The sequence below is a fragment of the Bos javanicus genome, chromosome 22 (genome assembly GCF_032452875.1).
Source record: "Bos javanicus breed banteng chromosome 22, ARS-OSU_banteng_1.0, whole genome shotgun sequence".
Taxonomy (NCBI): domain Eukaryota; kingdom Metazoa; phylum Chordata; class Mammalia; order Artiodactyla; family Bovidae; genus Bos; species Bos javanicus.
In genome coordinates, this window is record NC_083889.1 from 57869166 (window position 1) to 57896482 (window position 27317).

The 27317-nt window shown below is 55.6% G+C and overlaps 1 protein-coding gene across 1 annotated transcript in view; it reads right to left on the minus strand.

Moving 5' to 3' along the window:
• Nucleotides 1-9619: 9619 nt before the first annotated feature.
• SLC6A6 (solute carrier family 6 member 6) overlaps nt 9620-27317 on the minus strand; it is an 83878-nt gene continuing 66180 nt past the window's right edge. Inside the window, exons 7-14 of the mRNA XM_061397237.1 lie at nt 26835-26938; nt 26580-26704; nt 22793-22905; nt 18803-18940; nt 17723-17825; nt 17044-17144; nt 15709-15879; nt 9620-13501 (exon numbers count right to left, since the gene is read on the minus strand). Coding sequence (XP_061253221.1) covers nt 13361-13501; nt 15709-15879; nt 17044-17144; nt 17723-17825; nt 18803-18940; nt 22793-22905; nt 26580-26704; nt 26835-26938 — 996 coding nt within the window. The 3' untranslated portion in view covers nt 9620-13360. The remainder of the gene's footprint in view (nt 13502-15708; nt 15880-17043; nt 17145-17722; nt 17826-18802; nt 18941-22792; nt 22906-26579; nt 26705-26834; nt 26939-27317) is intronic.

Here is a 27317-nt window from a genome sequence, read left to right on the forward strand (position 1 = left end):
CTCGGCCTTTTGACTCGAGATCCTGTCCTGTCCTTGGCCCTGGCCAGGGTTTGTTGCCACAGCTGGATTGGGGTGGGGTCCAGACAGCCGGGCAGGGTGCCCTCAGTTGAGTCCCCTCTTAAACCTGTACAGCCTGGTTGGCTCTGGCTGGGACCAGAGTCCCCAGGGCACCTAAAGGGTGCTGGTCCAAACCCCTGGTCTCGAGGAGCTTGGAAGCTCCACGGTTCCGGGCGTCAATTTCAGGAGGTAGTTGGCTCACTCTTTTTGTATAAGTAGAAAGTCCATGACAATATGCTCAACACTGCAAATGATCAGAGTCATTGAAGTCAGATCTAAAATAAGGTATCAGTTGGCAGCAGTCAGAATGGGTTTCATAATAATGTCTACTACATATACCTGTAAAAACCGTGATTCCAAAAGATAGAGGCGCTGCAACGTTCACATAACTCTATTTAAAATAACCAGGACACGGAAGCAGCCTAGATATTCAGCAACAGAGTGATGGACAAACACGACGTGTGTCATACGTACAGTGGAATATTGTTCCTAAGATGAACCAAATCGTGCCTTCTGCAGAGTTGTGAATGGGCTCAGAGACTGTCAAACAGAGTATAGTCACTCAGAAAGAGTAAAACCTACATTGCATAATGTTGTTCCTATGTGGAACCCCCCAAAATGATAAAGATGAGCTTTTATGTTAAGGAGAAATAGAGACACAGACAGAGAGAACATGTGCAAGGCTGGGGCTGAGGGAACTGGGGCATTGGCACTTAAAGACATACACTCGCAGGAGTGAAGTCGCTCGGTCGTGTCCGACTCTTTGCAACCCTGTGGACTGTAGCCCGCCAGGCTCTTCTGTCCATGGGATTCTCCAGGCAAGGATACTGGAGTGGGTAGCCATTCCCTTCTCCAAAGGATCTTCCCGTCCCAGGAATCAAACCCGGGTCTCCTGTGTTGCAGGCAGATTCTTCACCGTTTGAGCTACAGAAAAATCCACCTGCAGTGCAGGAGACCAGGGTTCGATCCCTGGGTTGGGGAGATCCCCTGGAGAAGGGAAAGGCTACCCACTCCAGTGTTCTGGCCTGGAGAATCCCGTGGACTGTATACTAAAGATATACACTGCTATGTATGAAAGTGGAATGAAAGTGAAGTTGCTCAGTCGTGTCCAACTCTTCACAGCAAGGCCATGGACAGTAGCCTGCCAGGCGCCTCCAGCCATGGGATTTTCCAGGCAAGAATACTGGTTGGGTTGCTATTTCCTTCTCCAGGGGATCTTATAACACAGGTAACTAATGAGAACCTACTGTATAGCACCGTGAAGTCTACTCAATCTGTTCTGGTGGCATAACTGGGAAGGAAATCCAAAAATAGGGCATATATGGCCAATTCACTCTCCTATGCAGCAGAGACTGACATAGCATTATAAAGCGGCTATACTGCAATAAAAATAATTTTTATAAATGTCTACAAACAATAGTTGTGAGTGAGGACCTGGATAAAAGGGAACCCTCCTATACTGTTGGTGGGAATGTGCACTGGTAACCACCACTTTGGAGCAAAGTATTTGGGTTTTTATGGAAAAACTAAAAAGACATCTACCCTATGATCTGGCAACCCCACTCTTGGGCATATAACCAGAGAAAACCGTAATTTGAAAAGACACTTGCTCCCCAACATGCATTGCAACACTACCTACAAATAGCCAAGACCCAAATGCCTCCTAAGTGTCCACTGACAGCTGAATGGCAAGGAAGACGCCACGCACGCGCGCACACACACACACACAGTTGAATATTACTAGCCAGAAAAGAATGAAATGATGCCGCTTGCGGCAGCATGCACGGACCTGTGGATTACTATGCTAGGTGAAGTAAGTCAGACAAAGACAAATATTATGTGGTATCAATTAAATGTAAAATCTAGAAAAATTGATACAAATGAACTTATTTACGAAACAGAAATAGGCAACAAACTTACGATCACCAAGGGAGAAATATGGGGTGAAGGGATAAAATAGGAGCTTGGGATTAACAGAAGAGCCAGAAAAACATCTGATTCATGGACTACGCTAAAGACTTTGGCTGTGGATCACAACAGACCGTGGAAATTTCTTCAAGAGATGGGAATCCAGACCACTTAACCTGCTTCCTGAGAAACCCGTATGCAAATCAAGAAGCAATAATTTGAACTGGACATGGAACAACGGACTGGTTCCAAATAGGAAAGGGAGTACGTCAAGGCTGTATATTGTCACCCTGCTTATTTAACTTATATGCAGAGTTCTGTTCAAGTTCAGTCACTCAGTCGTGTCCAACTCTTTGTGACCCCATGGAGTGCAGCACGCCAGGCCTCCCTGTCCATCACCAACTACCAGAGTTTACTCAAACTCATGTCCGCTGAGTCAGTGATACCATCCAACCATCTCATCCTCTGTCGTCCCCTTCTCCTCCTGCCCTCAATCTTTCCCAGCAGAAGGGTCTTTTCAAATGAGTCAGTTCTGTGCATCAGGTGGCCAAAGTACTGCAGTTTCAGCTTCAGCATCAGTCCTTCCAATGAATATTCAGGACTGATTTCCTTTAGGATGGACTGGTTTGATCTTCTTGCTGTCCAAGGGACTCTCAAGAGTCTTCTCCAACACCACAGTTCAAAAGCATCAATTCTTCAGCCCCCAGCCTTCTTTATGGTCCAACTCTCACATCCATACGTGACTACTGGAAAAACCATAGCTTTGACTAGACGGACCTTTGTTGGCAAAGTCATATCTCTGCTTTTTAATATGCTGTTTAGGTTGGTCATAACTTTTCTTCCAAGGAGCAAGTGTCTTTTAATTTCATGGCCGCAGTCACCATCTTCAGTGATTTTGGAGCCCAAGAAAATAAAGTCTCTCACTGTTTCCATCGTTTCTGCATCTATTTCCCATGAAGTGATGGGACCGGATGCCATGATCTTAGTTTTCTGAATGTTGAACTTTAAGCCAACTTTTTCACTCTCCTCTTTCACTTTCATCAAGAGGCTTTTGAGTTCCTCTTCACTTTCTGCCATAAGGGTGGTGTCATCTGCATATCTGAGGTTATTAATACTTCTCCCGGCAATCTTGATTCCAGCTTGTGCTTCCTCCAGCCCAGCGTTTCACATGATGTACTCTGCATATAAGTTAAATAAGCAGGGTGACAATATACAGCCTTGACGTATTCCTTTTCTGATTTGGAACCAGTCTGTTGTTCCATGTCCAGTTCTAACTGTTGGCTCCTGACCTGCATACATGGTACACAGAGTACATCATGCAAAATGCTGGGCTGGATGAAGCACAAGTTGGAATCAAGATTGCAATGAGAAATAGCAATAACCTCGGATATGCAGATGATACCATCCTAATGGCAGAAAGCAAAGAATTAAGGAGTCTCTTGGTGAAGGTGAAAAAGGAGAGTGAAAAAGCTGGCTTAAAACTCAGCATTCAAAAAACTAAGAGCATGGCATCCAGTCCCATCACTTGATTGCAAATAGATGGGGACACAATGGAAATAGTGACAGACTATTTTGGGGGCTCCAAAATCACTACAGATGGTAACTAGAGCCATGAAATTAAGATGTTTGCTCCTTGGAAGAAAAGCTATGATCAAGCTAGACAGCATATTAAAAAGCAGAGACGTTACTTTGCCAAAAAAGGTCCATCTAGTGAAAGCTATGGTTTTTCCAGTGGTCATGTATGGATGTGAGAGTTGGACCATAAAGAAGGCTGAGAGCCAAAGAATTGATGCTGTTTAACTGTGGTGTTGGAGAAGACTCTTGAGAGTCCCTTGGACTGCAAGATCATCAACCCTGAATATTCACCGGAAGGACTGACGCTGAAGTTGAAGCTCCAACCCTTTGGCCACCTGATGCAAAGAGCCAACTCAACGGAAAAGACTCTGATGCTGGGAAAGATTGAAGGCAGGAGGAGAAGGGGACGACAGAGGATGAGATGGTTGGATGGCATCACTGACTCAATGGACTTGAGTTTGAGTGAACTTTAGGAGATAGTAAAGGACAGGGAAGCCTGGCGTGCTGCCGTCCATGGGGTAACAAAGAGTCGGGCCCGACTGAGCGACTGAACACCAACACTATACATATAACAGATAATCAACAGTGTTCTAGTAAATAACTCTAGGAATTAAATTCAGTATCATGTAATAACCTATAATGAAATGAATCTAAAGAATATCTGTATCTATTGTATATATATCTGAATTAGTCTGTGTACCTCAGAAACTCACATAATGTTGTAAGCGAAGTATACATCGGCTTAAATAAGAGGGACTCACCTGGCGGTCCGGTGGTTAAGACTCCACCTTCCGGTGTAGGGCCTGCCAGTTCTGTCCGTGGTCGTGGAGGTAAGATCCCACAGGGCTCACAGCCAAAGGAGCAAAACATAAAACGGAAACAATATTGTAACAAACTCAGTAAAGACTTTAAAAATGGTCCACATCAAAAAAAAAAATCTTCAAGAAAAAAATGAAGAAGGAACATCCCAGCCTGGCAAGAGTCATCTTTATTTTGGATCTTGTCACAGCTCACCTGCTCTTGAGTAATTCATGAACTCAAAAAGTAGTAAAGTACTTGGGCTTCCTTGGTGGCTTAGCAGGTGAGGAGTCTGCCTGCAATGCAGGAGACACAGGAGACCTGGGTTCGATCCCTGGGTCTGGAAGATCCCCTGGAGGCAGGCATGGCAACCTATTCTTGCCTGGAGAATCCCATGGACAGAGGAGCCTGGTGGGCTACAGTCCATGGGGTCACAAAGACTCAGACACAGATAGCAACTAAGCTTACACACACAGCCTCATTCTCCCACCTGGGCGGACAGCACAGACGAGACAGATGAAGGCCTGTGTGCATGCGGGGGCTCATATCCTCACGGAAGACAGTTTACCAGTGAGTGGGCCACCAATGATTCCAAGAGGGACAGGGGGCCCTGGAGGCTGGAACAACAGAGGGTCAAGGGTAAAGTGACCAGGGGGGTTTTAGCTCAGGGGGCAGGAAGGTGACACTTATGCTCAGATCTGGAGGAACAGTGTCCAGGCAGAGGACACAGCAAGTGCAAGGACCCCCAGGTGGACGGAGCCCGGTGGGCCAGGAAGAGAAAGCAGGCCAGGGAGGGGTGCGGGGCTGGAGGTGGCAGGGCGCGGTAGTGAGGCTTGGCTGGGGACTGCGGATTTTACCCTGGGTGCAGGGGGAGCCACTGATGTGGGTGAGCAGTGGGTCTGCTGTACGGAGCTCCTTTCGCCTGGGGGTGGGGGCCCAGGGACGCCCCTGAGTCTCTCCTGGGCCTCCAGGGCAGGAGGAGCCCAGGGGGCAGTGTGGACCTGGCTGGGGGAACCACGGCTCTGTGTGGGCAGAGCAAGTGCCGCCATGCCATCGGCTCCGCAGGATGGCGTGAGCCCCATCTCTGGGAGGGGTGCAGGCAGGCCCTGGGTCACATCAGGCGCGTTTGTGTGGCTGGACCGGCGTGGCTGGGGGGCCGGACGTGTGCTCAGAGCACTGCTGTTCTCCTTAGTGCTGGGGGGGGGGGACAGGCGAGGGGCACATCTGAGATGGGAAGGAGGTGTGGATTGGACCGGCAAGACGCAGAGGGGGCACTGGTCCTACAGCCTGGCTGTGAGCCCAGCACCGTCTGAGTGCTCTGCAAGCCTCCTTCTAACAGATGGAGAGGTCTACCTTGTTCTCGGACTGGAAGACTCAGTTTTGTTAAGATGACCACACCGCCCAGGGCAATCTGCAGAGGCAGGGCGGTTCAGTTCAGTTGCTCAGTCGTGTCTGACTCTTTGTGACCCCATGGACTGCAGCACGTCAGGCCTGCCTGTCCATCACCAATACCCAGAGTCCACCCAAACCCATGTCCATTGAGTTGGTGATGCCATCCAACCATCTCATCCTCTGTCGTCCCCTTCTCCTCCTGCCCTCAATCTTTCCCAGCATCAGGGTCTTTTCAAATGAGTCAGCTCTTTGCATCAGGTGCCCAAAGTATTGGAGTTTCAGCTTCAACATCAGTCCTTCCAATGAACACCCAGGACTGATCTCCTTTAAGATGGACTGGTTGGATCTCCTTGCAGTCCAAGGGACTCGCAAGAGTTTTCTCCAACGCCACCGTTCAAAAGAGTTAGGGCAATCCCTTTCAAATTCCCAGTGGCGTTTTTCACAGAACAAGAACAACCGCTTTTTTTCCTTTTTTTCCAGTTTGTATAGAAACACAAAAGACCCACAAAAGTTAGCCAGAGCAATCTCGGGAAAGCACGGGTCAGGAGGGAGGAATCAAGCTCTCTGACCTCAGGCAGTTCTACAAAGCTACAGTCTCAAAGCACAAGAGCACTGGCACAGAAAACACGCCTGACGATCAACGGGACAGGCTGGGACAGGCTGGGGACAGGCTGGGACAGGCTGGAAAGCCCAGCGATAAACCCACACACTTGCGGCCAGCCAACGCACACCAGAGGAGGCAAGAACGCATAGAGTTAGAGCATTCTCTAACATCATATATAGAAATAAACTCAAAATGGAGTAAAGACCTAAAAATAAGACCATAAACTATAAAACTCCTAGAGGAAAACATCAGCCTAACACTCTGACATAAACCGCAGCAGTGTAGTTTTGGATCCATCTCCTAGCGTAATACAGATAAAAACGAACATAAATAACGAGACCGAATCCAATTTAAGAGCTTTCGTACGGCAAAGGAAATTGCAAACAAACAAACAAAGACAACCTATGGACCGGGAGAAAATATTTGCAAACGATGTGACTGACAAGGAATTAATTAATTAATTTCCAAAATATACAAACAGCTCATACAGTTTAATATGGGGGAAAAAACACATCCAATCAATCTTAGCATAAAGCATAGTTATTTCTCCAAAGAAGACAGATGGCCAACAGGCATATGAAAAGATGGTCCACATCCTTAATTGTCAGACAGAAATGCAAATCCAAACTACAGTGAGCTATCACCTTACACCAATCAAAGTGGCGGTCGTTCAAAAGTCCAGGGACTTCCCTGGTGGTTCAGTGACTGGGAATCTGCCTTGCAATGCAGCGGATGCAGGTTCCATCCCTGATCAGGAAACTAAGACCCCGCAGGCCACAGGGCACCTGAGCCCACGCAACTCCAGAGCCTGTGCGACCAGCCAACTACGGAGCTTGTGCAGTGTGGACCCCACGTGCCTCAGCCTCCGTGCCTGTGTCCCGCCAAGCACCGGGCCTGCAGGCTCTGCAGCCCACGCACCGCAAAGAAAGATCCCACAGGATGCAACTAAGACTCCCAAAAAAGGTTTGTTTTTTTAAAGTCTACAGATAATAAATGCGGGAAAGTGTGTGGAGAAAAGGGAACCTTCCATAAAAAGAATGAAATAGTATCATTGGCGACAACGTGAATGGACCTAGAGACCAGAGAAAGACAAACAGCCGATGATATCACTTACTTGTGGAATAATGAGCATACAAATGAAGTTATTTACAGGACGGAAATCCACTCAGACGCAGAAAACAAAGTGAATGCTTACAAAAGGGGATGAGGGGATGAATTAGGAGTTTGAGATTAACAAATAACATACACACCAATATATAAAATAAACAAGGACCTACTGTATAGAACTGGAGAAGGGAATGGCTACCCACCCCAGTATTCTTGCCTGGAGAATCCCAGGGACGGGGGAGCCTGACGAGCTGCAGTCCATGGGGCCATGGAGAGTCCGACACGCCTGAATGACTAACACGAATTGCATAGCACAGGGAGCTGTACTCAGTACCTTCTAATAACCTGCAATGGAAAAGAATCAGAAAAAGCAAGCACGTGTGCATAACTGAATCACATTGCTTTATACTTGACACACAACGCTGCAAATTAACGATTTGTTGTTGTTGAGTCGCTAAGTCGTGTCCAACTCTTTTGCGACACCTCTGTCCGTGGGATTTCCCAGGCAAGAATACTGGAGCGGGTTGCCATGTCCTCCTCCAGGGGATCCTCCCCACCCAGGGATGGAACCTCTGTCTCCTGCATTGCAGATGGACTCTTTACCATACCACTGAACCACCTAAAGAAAACAAAAAATTCCCTTCCAGATTCTCCCAACGGCCTTGGAGGCGGCTGCATCGTCACGCCAGCAACAGAAAGGGGTGATTGGAGGCAGAGAGGTTACGGAGTTTACACAGGTAGTCAGGGATGGACCAGGACACAAACACAGGCCACGTGGTTAGGTGCCCAGAAGGGGCGGGGAGGGAGGTTTTACTCCAGCCTCGTGTCTGTGTCAGGAGTTAGGGAGAAGGGCTGTTTTTTGGGTTTCGCTTTTTGTTTTGGTCTCACGAGTGGGAGGAAAGACCCCTCAAGCCCCCTGACCTCGCACACTCACAAAGGTGGCTGGGCCAGTGGGCGTGAATGCTGCCCAGACGTCCCCTGCCCCGTGACCCCAGGGCAGCCAGCCGGTCTCCCTGTCTCAGTTCTCCCATCTGTACCAGCGGGCTGGGCTCACAGTTCCTCAGCCCAAACGCAGCGGCGCCAACCCTGACCTCGGGGTCCTGACGGCTGTCCCTTCTGAGGGCCCAGTGTCCGGGGCCCTTCCTGGCGGGGCTGGTCTCTCACCAGCCGCCCTGTGTTCAGCGCCCCCGGGCCGTGGCGATCAGAGCCCGACCAGGGTGTTAGTGTGGGGTGGTGCCTGGTGCCAGCGCGTGGTGGGCAGCACCTCCGATGGGCCCGCGGCGCTTTCGATCAGATGACCCCGCCCGGGCCCAGGTGATTGGCCGAGCCCTATTATTAGAAGCTGCTGAAGCCGACCAGGGATTCAGGGACTTGAGTTCCACTGCCCACACTTTCAGGGACTTCTGCGTCCTGAGGCAAACTGTCCCCTCTTGACTCTTTACTGCGGAATCTTGCCCCACGGCCACAGAAGCAGAGCCCAGAACCAAGGTCACCTCCGAAGTGGGCGGAGCCCCTTCGTCACAATTGCCAAAAGCCCCCCTGGGTATCACCAGCAGGCCCCCTGAGTGCAAACTAGGCAGAAACACTCACCCTGGCACTCAGCCTGTGTTGCTCTAAAGGGTTTGTCGCTCAGTCGTGTCTGACTCTTCTGTGACCCCATGGACTGTAGCCCCCAGGCTCCTCCATCCATGGGATTCTCCAGGCAAGAACACTGGAGTGGGTAGCCCTGCCCTCCTCCAGGGGATCTTCCCAACCCAGGGATAGAACCCGCATCTTCTGCATCACAGGCAGTCTGTACCGTCTGAGCCACCAGGGAAGCCCCAACTAATCACCTAATGCCAGGAATTTTCTGTCTTGAGACTAAGAATTGGCTGCTAACCTTGCACAGGCTCTCCCTGGTCTGCTGGGGGGTCAGCCCTCTGCGGGTGCTTGCGGCGCCTTCATTATCTCTGCTGTCTGTTCTTAATAAACCCACTCCTTTCTGAAATACTCCGTGTCTGGAAATTCTTTTCCAACCAGAGCTGGGACTCCACGACATTCACCTCAGTGTCTCCAATCTGAGCGAATAACACGGCGCTCTGAGGAATGTCCCCGGGGCAGGGCTGAAAGCCCTCTGCAAACGGTAAAGAGCTTGCTAAACATACAGAGAAACGGCTGTGTCAGAATGGAAACCACACATTTCAGATTTTAAAAGGAAATTTTATTTTCATGTTATAAGGTGATTACAAACTCCTCTAAAAAAAAAAAAGCAAAGATGAATTTAAAATATTGATATACATATTTATCTAAAAAGCCAAAGAGGAAAAGAAACACCCTGCAAAATACAGGGGTTCGTATCAGAAAACATTTATACACAAAAGCTTGTATACAGCGAGACTGAATTACACACCAAGGATCTCATTCAAATACAAATGCTCCTCAGAAGAGTCTCTTGTTGCTTGATATATTTTTTTTCTTTTACAAAAGTTTAAAATATCTTAAAAATAGTTTGAAGTTTCAAAAAAAGTCCTGATGAACCAGACATTTCTGGAAGGAGGCAAGGACCCACATTCTCAGCTTTCTCTTGTGCTAAATACAGTCACAGTTGCTAGGGATTTGAAAATTAATTGGGTAAAAAAAAAAATGAAGCGGACATCTCAATTTGAAGTCACATATATAATAAGATGCTTCAGCAGCCCCCCGCCCAGGGAACGCAGCAGAAGGTGTCTGCAGCAACACCCCTGGAGAGGGCGCCCCTCCGGGGACCAGGGCTGCTCCTGGCTGCTGGTGTCCACGCCGCTCTCCGAGTTTTGATGCCTGAGCTTTGTTGTATTGTGCTTGTTGGGTTTTTTGCACAGTGATATTCACGGCGTCCACGTGGACGGCCTGGCCCCCCGACCTTGGGTCTGAGAGCTGGATGGGACCTCTGGCCACCTCGAGGGGGTTCCCTTGGATTCTTTCCTGGCCAGTCTCTGAGGCCTGGGGATGGGGAGGGATGGGGGGTGTGGGGAGGGCTGGGAGATGCTGGCTGTGCCGCTGACCGCTGTGTGGCACCTGGGGACATGGGGCAGTCTGGGTCAGGCTGAGAAGAACCCCCTCTCCCCTTACACTGCCCTCCTCCACCGTCTGGGGGACCTGGGGTGAGAATGGGGGACCAGAGGCTTTGCAGAGGGAGCTGCCCAGGGCCCAGAAACTATCCAAGGCTCTGTGATGGCTACGAATGTCCCACGTGGCCTCAGGCTAGATCCTGCCATCTCCAGCAGGATCTCCCAGGCTCCCAAAGCCTGGCTCCTAGAGGCCTGCTGGGTGGGGGGCCAAGGAGGCCGGGGCTGCCTGTCCCACTGAACTGCAGCTTGGGGTCCAGCTGGCCCCTGAGGACGCTCACAGGGTCCCCGGACTCTGGGGACGGAGCATGCCCTTTGCCGTAAGGCTGGTCTTTGGTCTTCAAGGCGAACGTGCCCCTTTGCCAATGAGGGCGCTGACTGGGGGACCCAGGAAGCCCCTCCATCACTGGGGACCACAGCAATGAACAGGGCCCAGGCAGGCCCAGTTCCACGGAGCATCTCCCCGGGTGAGACTGTCCTGGGGCCCTTCCCCATTTCTGCACCCCTAGAAACATCCTTTAAGCCTCCCTCTTGCCTGCCTTCCAGATCTGGCTGCAAACATCAGAATTCCGTCCCAGGTAGAGCACGGCTGGCGGTGAAGGGGGGCTGCCCAGAGACAGGCGAACCAGACTCGTGAGCCCCACGACAAGTTTCCTTTATGCGGAGACGTCAGAGGCACGCATCATTACACCAGGTACTCACAGAGCTGAGTTCTACGGGAACACAAGAGCTAGGCGGTCAGGCAGGAGGCTCGAGGCTGGGGCCAGGTGCCCCGGACCTGGTTTGGGAGAGTGGCTGACCTTCCTTCCAGGCGGGGCCTGGGGACTTGGTCTGCGTGTGTCTTTGGTCTAGAATTTGGTCTGGGAATCGTAGAAGAAGGGGCCTTTTTCAGGCCATTTCCAGAATGTTGCGATTTGCCAACCATCCCGAAACGCTGTGGCCTTTCACCGGGGTCCGAGGCCCCCAAGCCCCTGCACATGACCTGTCCCCAGTCTCTGACAGTGGTTAGTTTACTAAGGTTCCATAAGACAAAGAAGAGGTCACATTGCTACTCGATAAAACCAGGAAAAAACAAAAACCACACCATCAACTTAGACACGGTGGCAACCATAAGTACACAGTGAGATGGGAACACAGACTTGCCTACGGTTTGGAACAGGATGGGGTGCTGTTTGGCAGAGTATACGCCGTGCAGACAGGGGACTGCGACCACACGCCAAAGATGGGAGGTTCAGAGTCCCCTCTGCCCCCTGGGAGGGTGGCACCTGAGGCCCCAGCCCTGCCCGGGGTTGGGGAGGGGGGTCCCAGGACTCATAGAGCCCTGCTCTGAACGCTGACCCAGACCGCGCTCCACGGCCCCCGAGGCGATCACTGCCCTCGTGCGTGACGCTGTTCCGGTTTACTTTAGACTCTGGGCTTGGAAGTGTCTGTTTAAATGGCACAGCTTAGGTCCAGATGCGAGCTGGGCGGGATTCTAAAGGTGGGGTGCCTTTCGTCCTGGTTCAGAGTGGGCTGCCTGCCTGAGGGTGCCTGCCCTGACTCAGCTTCTGCCGCGGTCCCACCCACTGCACGCCTGACCCCGGCTTCTGCAGGGGAGGGGAGAAAGCGCTGCGTTGGCGCTTCCTCACACAGGTGATCCGCGTGGGCTGCACCTGTGCCTGAGCTCGCAGGAGAGTGTGGGGAGCACCTAGCCCCGATGACAGCTTGCTCCCAGTGCTCCCTGCTAGGCGCCAGGGTGGCCCCGGGCCGGGGTCTCTAACAAGAGCCTCTGGGAGACGAGGACGAGCTGAGGGTGGAGAGAGGAGGGGAGGAGCACTCCCTCCCCCGACACCAGGCCCCCTCCCGGGCACCTGGGCGCACATCCTTCGGTCCGCTGGCTCACCCCGCACCCCTCACCAATCACGCTTCTCCTACAGGCAGCTTTGAGAGATGCCAGCTGGGGGGTCAGCCGGAAGCTGATAGGAGCCCCCTTCTAAGGCAACAGACCCATCCGTGTGAGGTCTGGAGCCTTGAGACCCCCAGTTCCTGCGGGGCCAGCCTCCACTCGCTCCAGGGGACGCCCCGGGGAAGGATGCCTCTCCCTCTCGCCCTGACTGTCCACCCTCAATCCTGAAATAGAAGGGACCCTCCTGACGCAGGGGCTCCCGGCACTCTCAGCATCAGACGTTCGCCTCTGGGCCCCTTCTGTGGACTCTGAGTCCCTTTACTTGAGGGGTTGGTTTACGGTTTGGGCACCTCTCTTGTTGGCTACGATAAGCGTCACTAGGCACCTTCCTCTGTCCAGCCCCCCGGGGTCTGGCCAGACAGCTGTTCGCTTCACTTGAACCAGGTCTGTGGGTACGACACCTTTAAAATCCCACCCAGTGTTCTGGTGGGGTGTGGGGGGCAGAACTTTCTGCCAGCTGCACAAGCACCAAAGAACTGCTTTTAAAAATGAGATCTATTGCTGGCAAGATCTATTCAAGTGGTAAAAGTGTTTGACAATCTCTATGTGTCTACATAAAAAAAAAAATACAAAGAAAATTTTACCAAGTCCCCATAAAATACATCTAATTCCGTATGAAAGTTCTGCCTTGCCCCGGACAGCTGCCCGTGGGTTTGCTTTTTTTGTACAAAACATCCCCAAATCAAAAGGAAATACCCATACACCCAACACCGCACACGCACACACACACGTGCACACGCTCACACACACACACACACACAGAGTAACATTTTCTGTGACAATTGAAAAAATAAACAAAACCCTAGTGCAAATATAAAGCTCTGTAAACCTGGTCCTACGAGAATCTAATGTTAGTAAACAGCAGGAGAGCAGCCTGTCCACGGAGAGAGCTCACATCATGGTCTCCACGATGATGTGCGTGGGTTTCCTGAGCGTGTTGTTGATGGCCATGCGGGAGCTGTAGGGCATGGCCCCCTCGCGCTCCACGGCCCAGCGGTTGGGTTCCCTCGGGGTCAGCAGGTACTTGAGTCTCTGCAGAAGGAAGGGGCAGGTGTGGGGAGGCGGGCCAGGCCCTCGGTTCCCCTCTTCACCCCGCGTCCCGCCGGTGTGCTTGACCTCCGCCAAACCCCTGCGCTCTCTGCACCTCCCGTTTTTCATCCACTGGCAAACAGAGGCCTTGAACCAAGGCGCCCCAGGCCCTGAACGAGGGCAGAGCTCCCGGCGGGTAGCTTCCTTGGCCAAGTCCTGCTTTACACAGCTGAGCGCCAGGGGACTCATGCCTCCACACTCTTTCCCCCACAGAGCTGAAGCACGTCTCCTCGGGATTCTGGCCCCGCTGTCTCCCTGACTTGCAAAGCAGCTGAGTTTCTGCAGTTTGTATGCCCGAGGCTGGGTGACTCTCTTGAACCTCCCACGGCTCCTTCCCAAATTCCCCCATCTCCACAAGCTACAGGTCCTGCCCTCTCCACGTCCCCGCTGGGGGCCTGGAGACCACGCTGCCTGTATTTGCGCTGCCCTGCCCATCAGAGAGGCCAGAGGCTGGACCCCCACCTGACGCAGGGCAGCTGGTCCTTCCCCAGGTTGCCTGATCACAGGATGGGTGAGGGGGAAAAAAAGCCCCTCTCAGGGCACCCAGAAAACCAAAGCAGAGCTGAGACTTGACCCAGGGCTCCCACCACCCAGCCCACCTCCTGCCAGGTGGCCATTCAGAGGCTTCAAGAGGAAGCAGGGTTAACAGGAAACCCTCTGTCTCGGCATCCACGTTCACTTCAGGTTTACAACAAGGCTCCAAAGCTGCTTGGTAAAAGCTACACTATTTCATTTGAAAATCCAGATTTCTACCTGCTCTTTAAAAACCACAAGATCTGGCAAGCCAAGGCCCACATCTCTTTGATAACCCAGGGTGGGGGGTGCACCAGAATTGGGAGCCTGACCACCTCCTGGGATGGTGCCTGAGACCCCACCCCTGGTCCCCCGACACCCCAGCTGGGACGGCTGCCTTCAGAGGAGGGGGCTTCGGGGAACAGTCAGGTCGGGTCTGGGGCATGAGGATTGGATGTGACCTGGGGGGTGGCCTCGAATGCAGGATTTTAAAATTAGGCTTCCAAGGGACAGAAGGCAGTGATCTCTTGGGGCGGCTGTGAGTGCTGAGCACTCAGCACTGCCATCCAATGCCTCCAAATAACCCTCAGCCTCTGGGTGGCAAGAGAAATTCCTGGAAATTCCTGGGGGAGGGGCTGGATCTGTCCCAGGCACATTATGTCGGTGCTTTGATAAATGAGAGGGCTATTCAGCATTCTGGCTGAATCCTGGGGTCCTTCCTTGTGGCCTCTGAGGAAACACAATGGACCCAGTGCGGCAGGAACACCCCAGAGGCTTTCCTGGCCCAGACAGACCCCAGCCTCATGGCTTCCTCCCTGGCACACCCCTGCCTACTTCCTCTGTCTCGGGAAGGCCTGTCCCCTCCTCCACCCCCCGCCCCGGCCCCCGCCAACCCCCAACCAACGACATCTCCCCCACAACCAGTCCCCTGCCCACGAGGAAACTGCCCAGCCCAGGAGGGAGCCAGGGCCCCCGGACATCCTGGCTCCAGATTTTTAAGAGAATAACAATAAAAACAGCCCAGAACAAAACAGGGCCGTCCTGGAGCCAGCCCAAGCCCAAAGGTTAAGGGAAAGTCTAAGAAAAGGATTTCTTGGAAAGAGCCAGGGCCTGCAATCTCCAGGACTATTGGAGGAATTTCAGAGAGGATGGCGGCAGGATCCGGGGGGGTGGGCGGGGGAGTGGGGGGAGGAGACCCGCGGGGGCAGAGACCCCGGAGCCAGAGCTTCTGCGCGGTGCAGAGGGGGCTTCTTTCCGAGGGTCCGGCAGCAATCAGGGCCACCGGTCTGGGAAGGGGGACACCACCGTGGGCTGGGCTCAGCCCTCCCCGCAGCTCCTGTCTCAGAAACAGCCCGGCACCCTGCCCTGGGGGTGAAGCCCTGGCTCTCATCTTGGCATCTGAAGCCGCTGCCCCCTGGCCTGCTGCCTGGCCCGCAAAGGTGCCGCTGCTGCCCCATCTTCCCACCACGCAATCTCCTGCCCGCAGCTTCAGCCACGCCGTAGGGCCAGGGAGGGGCCTGGGGCTCAGAGAGGGCCAGCGCGGCACCCCAGGGCACATAGCAAACCGACAGCTGTCTGGCCTTCATCATCCTGCCCCTGGCCCAAATCCCCCAGGCTGGGGGGCCCTGGGTGCTTACCACGAGGAACGGCCCTTCGGTCTGGGCGAGACGGATGACCATGACCAATGGGACACACACCATGGAGGAGAGGGCCAGGCACCAGCCCAGCCCGATGGCCCAGGTAGGGTACGTGTAGACTTTGTTGTAGGTCAGGGGTACGTACTTGACAAGAGAGAAGATAAAACATCCCTGTGGGGAGACAAGCGGCGGTCAGGGGCTTCTGGGGCCAGGGCGGGGCCCACCCGAGGGCCCACACTCTTCCCCGTCTGCTGACGGAGCGGTTGCCCTGCTCAGAACCCCCTGCCGCTCCCCAGGGCCTTCTGGACGCAAGCCCCTCCTCTGGCCAGCAATGCCTGGCCCCCTGCCCACTGCCCCCTCCTGCACGGCTACGCTCCGGCTCCCCTGATTCCTCCCAGCATCTCAGCCCCCCCCACCCTGTGCCCCCTGGGACCTCTGGGCAGGCTGCTCCCGCCCATGGAACCACCTTCCCGCATCTTCTCTGCATCCCGTCTGCCCACATGGCTCGAGTGGTAGAGAGACCGCCTGCCGTGCCCCTGACCACCCGGGCGGAGCTGGGCAGGACCCTCAGGGTGCCCCTAGGATGAACCACAAACATGCACACGTGTGCGTATGCCCAGGTGCCAAGTCGCTTCACTTGCACCGACCCTGTGCGACCCCACGGGCTGCAGCCCGCCAGGCTCCTCCGTCCACGGGGACTCTGCAGGCAAGGATGCTGGAGTGGTGGCTGTGCCCTCCTCCAGGGGATTTTCCCGACCCAGGGGAAAATCGAACCCACCTCTCTTACGTCTCCTGCGTCGGCAGGCGGGTTCTTTACCACTGGCGCCATCTGGGAATCCCGCTGGCTGCTACAGTGGCTGGCATTTTGTGAGGGGCAGTTTGTAGCTCAGATGAAAAGAGGGCACAGCCGCTCTCGGGGGTAAAGTGACGGCCTACACAGTCACCGCTTCTCAGCCCCACATCGGTCGGCCTCCTTGTTTAACAAATGGGGACACGGGGGCCCCACAAAAAGGGACACAGTGGCCTGGAGACAGAGATCCCTGGGGGGGATCCCCCGGCACCCGGTTCCTAAACACGGGGGACAGTCTGCCCCCTGAGCTCCCCGTGGTCTGAGCGGACAGTGGCGGCCCGGCCCCACGGGGGACAGTCTGCCCCCTGAGCTCCCCATGGTCTGAGTGGACAGTGGCAGCCCGGCCCTGGCCCTGAGGCCCTGCTGACACGGGTTTGTCGGAGGCCAGCACTGAACTGACGCCGAGTTCCCGATGGGCGGGCGGGGGAAACCGTCGAGCCCTGGGGTAGGGACGGCTGCCCACGGCTGTGTGGAAGGACACTCACAGTACAGAGAAGCGGGGTGACCACGGCCCAGCAGTACTTCATCCAGGGCCCCGGCCGGTAGCCGATCATGTCCTCAATACCATCGTAGAAGTTATCGCTGCCTGCAAGAGTCAGAGGCAGACGGACGGTGATCCGGCATCCCAGACACAGCATCCGCCCTGGGAACCTCACGGCAGGGGCTCAAGGGCCGTGGGGTCAGCGTGGGGCGAGGAGGGGGTGTCTCCAGGGCCTCACCCAGGTGTGTGCACCTCCACACCGCACAGACCCAGCACATATTTATCTGAAAGGATCTGATATTCATGGGTCACTGGGTAGATACCGGCCACCTCAGGCAGAGTCCCAAATCCTGCTGTGGCCATCCCAAGGACTCAAGAAGGTCAGAATGGACCATTCCTGGACTCCAGGGGTGCTTCATCAAAGACAGACCCCTCAAAGGCCAAGCTCTGTGTCTGTCAAGGCATCCGGTCACACCTTGAACCTTCAGCCTGGGGAGAAGCTTCCACATGGCTACGGTCATATTTGTGGTGAAAGGGGAGCCTGGAGAGGAAGGGTCCAGGCAGGGAACAGCCTTTGTGTTTGACTCAAAATGAAATTCCCACGAGAATTCTGTTTCTGGAGCTTCTAAAGAAAGAAGCCCAAAGGGGAGACTCAAGAAAAGTAGGCAAACGTCTCTACTCACCATATATCCAGGCAATAGCAAAACATTCAAAGAACGCCACCCACAAAAGGCAGACACCGCTAGCTGCGTAGTAGTCAAAGAGCTGAAACACGTACATGCCACCCTGCGGAGAGAAAGCCAGAGGAGAACTTGCTACTTGGCCTCTAAGTCCCTCCATATATAAAGAGTTCTGGTCTGTCAACAAGAAATAGAAAGCCCAAGGTGGGGGGTAGAAATTGGGCAGAGGCCGTGAGGACCAGATAACTGTGTTAAAAGATGCCAGAAAGTGAAGTCACTCAGTCGTGTCCGACTCTTTGCGACCCCATAGACTGTAGCCTACCAGGCTCCTTCATCTATGGGATTTTCCAGGCATGACAAATTTAATTCAAAAGTAAAAACTTAATTTAAAAACACACACAGAAAGAAACGGAAGCAAAACATGTCTTTCCTAGCATAAAAACAAATGGGTTCGCTGAAGCCTGTTTCCAACGGAGGGGCTTTAAAACCCCCGGTGGCTGACAGAGAAGACTTCAGTGAGACTGAGCTGCTCGGCGTGTGAACCTGTGATCTGCCTTTCAGGGGGTGTTTCTTACAGACACTTAGAGAAACGCATTTGTTTTGAGTTCCGGGAAGGAAGACTGGGGACGTGAAAACCTGATCTGGGGGTCGAATGCAACCCTGTGCTGGAGAGTAAGGAGAGATGGGTGGTGAGCGCTGGGGAGATGAGCCCGCGGCCCCAGCTAGGCTCACACGCTCGGCTCCCCTGCAGGCCGGTGGGAGAAGGGCCACTGCCCACAGCAGTGGGGACAGAGCTGCTGTCAAAGGGGATTTCAGCCGGAGCGCCCCTTCCCTTCTAGGGAGGAGGAGGGCCGGGGGGCAGCAGGTGGCCACGGTGTTGCCAGGGTAACAGGGCAGTGGTGCGGGGCGTCTGGCTGGAGGGCGGGGTCATGAGTCACCGCCTGCTGCCCCTGGGTGGGGTGGGACCCCCAAAGGAGGGACGACCTCAGTCGGCCGGGCCCTCTCACGCAGCCGCTGGGTGGGGCGGCAGGGGGGCGGCAGGGAGGCGGTGTGGTCCCCTCGTGCCAGGCGGGAGCCACCTACCTCCGTCACCATGGTCAGCCCCAGCAGGTAGCTGACGCAGCATATGGAGGCGATGAAGATCTCCCGGTGAAAGCCCTTCCTTAGCAAGGACGGGTGCAGGTCAACCAAGGACGTGATCTGTCCTTCCACTTCCACAAACTGGGGAGGGAAGGAGAGCCATGAGCAGCAGGCCAGCATCCCTCGGCTCAGAGAGGGGCGGGGTCGCGTCCAGGCCGAGGAGGGGCTCCGCGTGCTGCGTCCTGCCCCTGGGCGGGGCCTGGCGGGCTCCGCACGGCTCTGTCCACGCGCCTGAGGCCCCTCCGCCCGGCACACTTGCTGACCGGTGTGTCAGCGAGGGCAACCTCCCGCTTGGTCTGGCTTTTCCTGGAAGCCGAAGGTGTGCACCCCCATTTGTGGGCCTTGGGCACCCAGCCGGGCCAGGTACACAGCAGCACGTGACCTGTGAGTGGTGACCCAGGCAGGTCTGGGCTTCAGTTCCCAGACTGAAGACACTCAGTGGTCTTTAACCCTGCGGGGCCCGTGGGCTCCACGGGGGGATTCTGTACACGTTGTGTGCGCGCCCACAGGCCCATGTGTGTGAGTCCAGGGTTGCCCACGACCCCCGCAACTCATCCCTGGGCTCCCAGAGGTGATGGAAAGGCCAGTCCATAGGTAACCTTCGAGGGTGACCCTCGGTCTTTCTAAACCTTCCCATCGTTGCACCCAGCGATTTATCCCGGGGTGGGGGACGTTCCACATCGGTCCACAGAGCCGCCTCGGCTCTCAGACAGGGGCATTAACCCCATCCTGTGGATGTAGATCACAAGGATCTTTATGGTTTCATGACCTCAAGTGAAGGTGCCCCGCAGACGGATTCCAGCCCCCGTGGCGGCCGACCTGGGCAGGACCATGTCTGTCTGTAGGCACCGCCATCCGCAGCCCAGCAGTCTAGAGGTACAGTTTGGGGTGAAAGGGCATGCTGACGCTTTTTAATTGGAGTGGCCACAGCCAAACGGCTCAGCCAGGCAACACGCCCTCTGAGGCCATCAGAGTCCACTCGACATCCAAACGCTAAAACCTCAACCCGTCGGCTCTTCCCTCTGGGGCAGACACTGGGAGGTTTGCTTCCACAGCCTTCCTGCAAGACATGGCCAACCGCCGACTTCTCTGGAAGCATCAAGGGAGGATCAGGGAACACACACACGTGGGAGCAGGTCCCTCCCGTGAGCTCAAAGGGGCCGGGAGTTCAGAGAAACAATGACCAAGAAGCTCTTGGAAGGGGTCCCAAGAGAACAGGGGGCAGGGGCTTAGACCTCTGATTGATGCCTCAGCCAAAGGGGTGCTGAGTCTAAACTGCCAGTGAACTAGAGCAGACCGGCAGCTTTGACATTAACCTTGTAAAGGAGTCAGAGACAAAGGTTCTTTCCCTTTTTGAGATTTGAAAATCAAAGACGGCAGATCCAGGGTCACTGAGAGTCAGGGCCAATACCGGCATAAGCCCCTCATTGCCGAGTCCGCTGCGGCCCTGGGGGGCACCACGGCCCCTCCACCAACCTCTCCAGACCTGACTCACTTAATAGGGACACAGCCCTGCCTTCTCAGAGCCTCCGCTTCCTTCACTATAACGTGAGAGCATCCTGCTGATGCTTAAAAGCCGGGTGGCGGCGGGAGGAAAAGGGGGTTTTGGTGGGGACAGACTTCCGTTTGGGAAGATGAGAAAGCTCTGGAGATGATGCTGGTGATGGCTACGACAACATGAGTGTCCTTAATGCACTGAGCAAACACTTAGAAATGGGTGCTCAGTCGCTCAGTCGTGTCTGAATCTTTTCGACCCTATGGACTGTAGCCCACCAGCCTCCTCTGTCCAGTGGGATTTTTCCAGGCAAGAATACTGGAGGGGTTTGCCATTCCCTTCTTCAGACAATCTTCCCGACACGGGGATCAAACCAGCATCTCCTCCTTTACAGGTAAGTTCTTTACCTCTGAGCTGCTGGGGAAGCCCTAAACATGGCTAAGAGGGTCAGTCTCACGTTATGGGATTTTCCCACACGTGACACGTGAAGCCTGGTCCGAGTGGACACCTCACAGGGTAGGGCCCTTATCACGGCTGGTGCTGGTGTATCTATAAAACCTTCCCCCACGTCTCCGAGTTCACACAGGCGCAGCGGAGGGATCCCAGGGCTCAAATCCCACCACGCCCCTTCCTGGTGCGTCAATTAGGCAGGTCGTCTGGTGCTGCGAGCTCCACGCTCTGAACCAGAAGAGCTCGCTCAGGGCGACGCTGCCCTGGAGAGCTTCAGGCTTCCCGAAGTGAAGGGCCGTGGGGGGCCCGGCTCCGAGGCGCACAGCCTCCACCAGGCCCTACCTGCCTCCCAGGGGAAAGCTAATGAATACCCACCCATGCCCCTTCCACCGCCCAAGAGGCCAGTCTGGAGATGGCCTGCTTTGTCATTTATTAACCTCTTTCTGTTTTCTTTTTTGGGTTTTGCTGAGAGCTCTGGAAGAGGTTATAAAAGCTGGCTGCCGGGGGCCTCCGAAGGCCAAGCTCATTAACCAGGGGTGATGGATGGAGTCCTCTTGCTGTTTACACAGCTCAAGTTCATCAACAACCACTCCAGTTATTTTTGTTCCCGTCTCCCAGTTGTTTTCCTTCGGTCTTATCTGCTAATCCTGGTCTTCTTTCTGGCAAACCCTCCGCTCTGCTCTGGACCTTGCTAGCAGACCGCCCTCTCTCCCCTGCCTGACCTTCTGAGACTTCCCACCTCCCAGGTCCTGAGTCCCCGGGGGCCCATCTGTTCACTGGCTTCGAGGCCACTGCCTGAGAGATGGACGGTGGGCAAGGTTCTCTCCTGAAGGGGTGCAGCCCCCACTGCTCGCAGGGTCCCAGCTGACCAGACTTTTGTGAGGCATCCGGACCCCCAGCTGGCACACGAGGCTGCCTGTCAGTGACTGACCTCGGATAGAGGCCCCTGGGTGGCCCTGGGCACAGGACTAGCCTGCCCTGCACACCCCAACCGTCCCCTCTTGGAGCCACACCTGTGTTCTCGATAAGGCCTCAGCGAAAACATGCCTATTTCCAGGGAAAGGTGTCCCAGGGGCTTGCTCTAATGTTCTCCGGGCTGACTGCTCCCTATCAGGAAACGCGCCCGGCGTTTCACATAAGGCAAGGAAGATTCAATCATACCCATTTACTGGATGAGGAAACTGAGGCGAGGGTGGAAGAAACGTGTTCAACAAAGCAACACCATGGGGGCAAGTGGGCCTGGGACTGAGTAACTCCAAAGGCAGACGCAGCCCCGGCTGACACACACAGACACACCCCGGGGAGAGGGGAGGCTTAAGCCCTGGAGGGCTGGGACATGGGGGTTAAGAGGTGCAGGGAATGACGACAGGGTAGCGGGGGGTCCTGCTTGTGTGGGGATGGCAGGGGGGGTGGTTAAGCGAGGCTCTGGGGGCTCGGTTTCCCTGTGGGGGTCAAGCTCGCTGACCCACGTGCCCCAGGAGGTGGCAAGCACAGCCCGGTTCCAGCTTCCGTGGCCACACTCAGGACTGTCAGTGGCCACTCGCACCCCAGACAGCGGTGTCGGGCGCCTGCCCGAACGGCCCGTGTGCTGGGTCCCGCCGGGGTCTGCGCGGGGGCTCCGTGCTCCGCGGCGCGTGCCACCAGCTGTGGTCTCACCTTCTCCTTGTACCCCTGGGCCTGCACCCGAGGCTGTCTCTCCCCCACTGAGGTCAAAGGCTCGAGCTTTGGCGCAGATGACATCCTGCTGCCGCCCTGGGCCGTTCCCTCCCCCGGGGTCCAGGAACCCTCGCTGGCTGCAGCTGCTGCAGGCGCGACGTGAGGTGCTGTGTGTGTGTGTATGTGTGTGTGTGTGTGTGTTGGGGGTTACAACCAGCTCATCACAGCGCAGAGGGAGGCTCTGCCAGAACCAGGTGTCCGAGGAGGGAGGCCTTTCCTCCCTCGCCCAGGGGCAGACCCGCCTGGGGACCATCCCCTCACCCTGCACATACCTGGCTATCCAGTCCAAGCAAGAGAAGCATAATGAAAAAAAGGATGGACCAAAATGTGGGCAGCGGCATCATCGTCACGGCTTTCGGGTAGGCGATGAAGGCCAGGCCAGGACCTAAGGGGAGAGAAGATGGGGGGGGTGGGCAGAGGGGTCATCAGTGCCCGAGTTGCCCCGAGCCCCGGAGCCACACAAGACACTCGGGGTCTGGGGCGGGTCTCCCCAGTCCCCGATGCAGGGGCCCGCCTGGGGTGAGAGACCAGGCCTGTTCTCACTTGGGGTGGGACGCGCCGGGGCTCAGGCGGGGGCCCGTTTTAGCATCTGTCTCCTACGCAGCAGCACCGCTGGCCTTCTCAGGCGCCACGTTCCGAGTGGACACCGGTTATGGGGGTGGGAGACGGGACCAAGCTGGCACTCGGTCTGCCAGCTGGGGAAAGGAGGGGCTCCCCCCCCAAAACCAGATACCCACACCAATGTTTGCTGGAAGAAAGCAAAACCAGGGAGCGCTCCGGTTATCTGACCACCAATCCCGGTTTGCAGAGAAAAGCTTTCCACTGAATCAATGAACACGTGGCCAGAAAAAAGAAGCCAGAACCACGCCCTGCGGGGCCCATGTGTCTTCAGGGTGCATCTGTGCACCCACCCGAGCACCATGACAGCCGAGGCCCAAAGCTGAGGGAGGGGTAAGCAGGGTAAGATGCCAGGCGGGCAGCCCCCTGGCCGCTGTGCAGTCCTCCGCCCAGCACCTCCTCTCTCCACATCACCACATGCCCTCAGGGGGCGGTCTCCCCGCAGGGGTGGGGGGCAGGCTCCCATAAGTGAACCCCAAGGAGGCTTCTCCTGCTCAGATTATCGGGTGCTGGGGCCACTTCCTTGGCAAAGGGCTCTGGTCTCCAGGGGGTGCTCTGACATATATGCAGGGGGAATTCCTACCAGCTCTGGGGGTGACTCCAATTGCAAACATCCCCTCCCGCCTCCAGCTGGGCCTCAGAGAAGACAACCAGGGGAAGGGCTGAGTTGTAACCGAGACCTGGGGGTCCCCCAGAGGGTCGGGAGCCGCAAAAGAGAGAAGGGCTTGGGCTAAAGAAAAAATATAAAGTAAAATCCAAAACTAAAAAAAAAAAAAAAAAGTCAAGAAATGTGAAACAAGCAGGGCTGGAGGACAGGATATTTAAAACAGTAAAACGGGGTCGGGAACAAAATGAATGGTCTAAGAAAGAAAAACAAAAAACAACTTTGAAATGAATTGCAGCCAGAAACCACATCGCACGGCGTTGACCACACGCGTGGCGGCGAGGGTGAGTCGCTTTACACCCAGAGTCCACCCCGATGTAAGCAAAGTCCAACCATAATCATGACCGTGTCCTCAGAGGCGATGGTGGAAAACCCCCAGGAGGGGTGCGAGGGCGCTCGTCCCAGCCCCAAAGCCCTAGCTGCAGTAGGACCCTCGTCTCCACGGGGCTGGGGCCCCCTGGGACCCCCGTGTCAGCTCCGGCCTGACCGTAGGCGGCACTGGGAGGGGTCGACCCAGCCGCAGCGAGACAGATGTAAAATGGGGCCCCCACCCCAGCCCACCCCCACCCGCCCGCTGGGCCCCGAAGCTTCTCAACAGCTACTTCTGTATCTCAGTGTGTTGCCTTTCTCGAGCCAGCCTCGGGGAGAGGGTGTGAGCACCCTTCTCGGAAAGCAAGGGGACTGAAGAGAGAGGGCAGGGGATGTGGCAGCCGCTGGAGCCCCTGGGGCAGCAGAGACGCCCACGCTACGCTTCATTCGCAATGTCCACACCTCATGGCTAAATGATTATCTTGTTCCAATGCACTTTGCTCAATGTGGCGCTTGATAAAAAGCTTATTAGCGAAATAATCACCCTTGATGTGTCGGCTGTTCAGACATCACCGTGGGGAATAAACGACAAGGTCTTTGAAGTGGACGGGAATAAGACACAACTCAGCTTGACGGTGAAGACTAGGTTACAGTACCTAGCTGTCCGCAGACAAGGATCTGTTTCATGTACCGACAGATGACCTCCCACCACTCAACTCCCTCCACGCTCCTGGCCATTCCCCACCAATCAGAATTGGTTGGCAAGCCCTCAGTTGAAGAAAAGCCATGTGCAAAGGGGTGTCAACTGTCTCCTCTCGGTCACTCTGCCAAACTCCCACACAGGCATGGCTTCTGCACTTCTGCAACTACTTCCTGTGTCCCTCAGTCTCTGGCCTGCCTCTGGGGGCTCCCAGGGAAGGAAACTCTGTCTAAAGGTCTGATCTGGGGCCCGGGGCAGGGCAGAGGAGCATGGGACCAAAGCGTGGGCTTGCCAGGACTGCCCTGTGGCACCAGGTGTAGGAGGAGGGGGCCGGGGTGGGGGGACGTGGGGCCTGGGGCTCTGAGAGGCTCACACACCATGGGCCAGAGGCCGTCACACACATGCAGGGTAGGACGGGGAGGCCGGAGGGGGCACCTCCTCACATGAGAGGGGCCTGTCCAGCCTCTGGTGGGCACCCTGCCCAGGACACCGCAGATCCGACCTTGAGCAGCCCTTGCTCTCAAGCTGCTGGTGGCAGGGGTGAAGCTGACCTCTGAATACACGATGGCGAGGTCCCGAAGCCCCAGTCCTAGGGGCTCCGGCTGGGGAACCAGGACAGCATCCTGTGCTTCCAGCAAGGGCAGGGACTCCAGTCTGGGCCCTGACAGTCAGGACCTCGCAGTCTCCTCTTGGCCCTGGGGGAAGCCTCAGCCCAGGGCCCTCACCTGCCCCTCGGTGACCCCTGAGGGGTCCTGGCAAGTCGGGAGGTCAGGCTGGGCACAAGAGCAACAGCCGCCCTCTGGGTGACCTGGGCAGGAGGGGAGGAGGGCAGAGGAGCAGGAAAGGCGGACCCCGGGGGTCCTGGGAGTGAGGTTCTCAGCACCACATGGAAGCCCAGCAGCTCAAAGCCGCGGGCCCAGGACCCGGAGCTCGTGGGGGGCACCTCTTAGAACTGGGCACCTGGGCTTCTGAGGCTCTGGGGTCCTGGCAGCTGAAGCCCTCACAGTTCTCAGGTTCCAGAACTATCTTGCTGGAACCCCAGGATCCCAGCCTCAGCCTCCAGGCTCTGCAGACTCTGACCCTAAGACTATCTGCACTTGCAGCTGTCTTGCGGGGGCGGGGGGTGTCCCACCCATGGAGCCCACACCCCCGAGGGGTGGAGGGGTCCCCACAACCTACCCCCAGACTGAATCTGTCACCGTCCCAGAGGGTGGCCTGTCACACCCGGTCCTTCCCCAGCCCGGGCAAAAACGGTGGGTGCTTGACACAGGGCAGAGACCGACCCAGTCAAACAGGAGACGGTGGTGGGATGAATGAAGAGGTGGCTTAGGGCAAAGTGCAAAATACAGAAACCCAAGCTGAGAAGGTGGCGACGGGCTGCCGACGGGTGGCTGCCCTGCCCCTGAGCTAGGAAAGTGCTTTCTGTTGCTGAAACCAGGAGTTTGCTATAGGGAAGGACAGGGAGTGGGCGGTGTAGGGGAGAGACCACTTGAGAAGTGCTGAATATTCCCCAACTTGACCAGCCCCCGTGTTTCTGCCGTCCCTGGGGCAAAACCACAGTGACGATGTTCCCAATTTAGCTTTTGAACTCTTTGAAACCTGGGGGACATCGTGGTGCGAGAAGGGGGTGGGGTGGGGGTTCATTTCAGAAACCAGGTTCATCCCCCCCGCAAAGCCCCCTGGGCGGGGGTCTGGCTTCATGCCTGCAGTACTCGGCTCACACACTAGGTGGCAGCGCCCACCACCACTGCCACCAACACCACCATACCTGACTCAGCCACATCAGCAATGTCCACCCCTTGCTCTTGTGCCATGAAGCCCAGGATGGAAAAAATTGCGAAGCCAGACACAAAACTGGTACCACTGTTCAGGCATCCCAGCAGCATACAGTCCCTATGTTACACATATGTCAGGGAGCAAGTTAATTCACAACACAAGGAAGCCACGCTCCCTAACTTCTCTTTTTTTTTCTTTAAACATCATCACTTCTAAGGCCCACCAGGCCTGCCGGCGCAACACTTGCCTGTATGAGTTGTACTTGTACTCGTTGTAGCTCCCCAGCGAGGTCATGGCCCCCAGGCAGATGGCGTAGGAGAAGAATATTTGGGTCCCAGCATCGATCCATACCTGGAAGGGTGCGGGGGCGGGGGAGGGTGGCGAAGAAAAGACAAGAAGCGTCGTCAGAGCCGGCTTCCTGGAGGCGGCGGCGTGGGTCCCAAGGACTCCGCCTAGAGGTGTGCAGATTCTCCACGCGATTGGAGCATCTGTGCTGGAATCCAGGGTGCAAGCAGAACCCCAGAAGTCTAAGAGCCCCCCAACCCCAGTTCACTGAGCATCAGGGTTAAGAGGCCCTGCTTTTGAAGCAGAGGCACCTGGAGTCCAACCACGGAATCATTGTGGGCAAGTAAATATGACTCCCGGAGCCTCGGTTTTCACACCTGTACTGTGGGCTCCGCTCCTCTGCCCCACAGTGCTTTTTTTTTTTTTTTGGAGGTTCAAAGAGTTA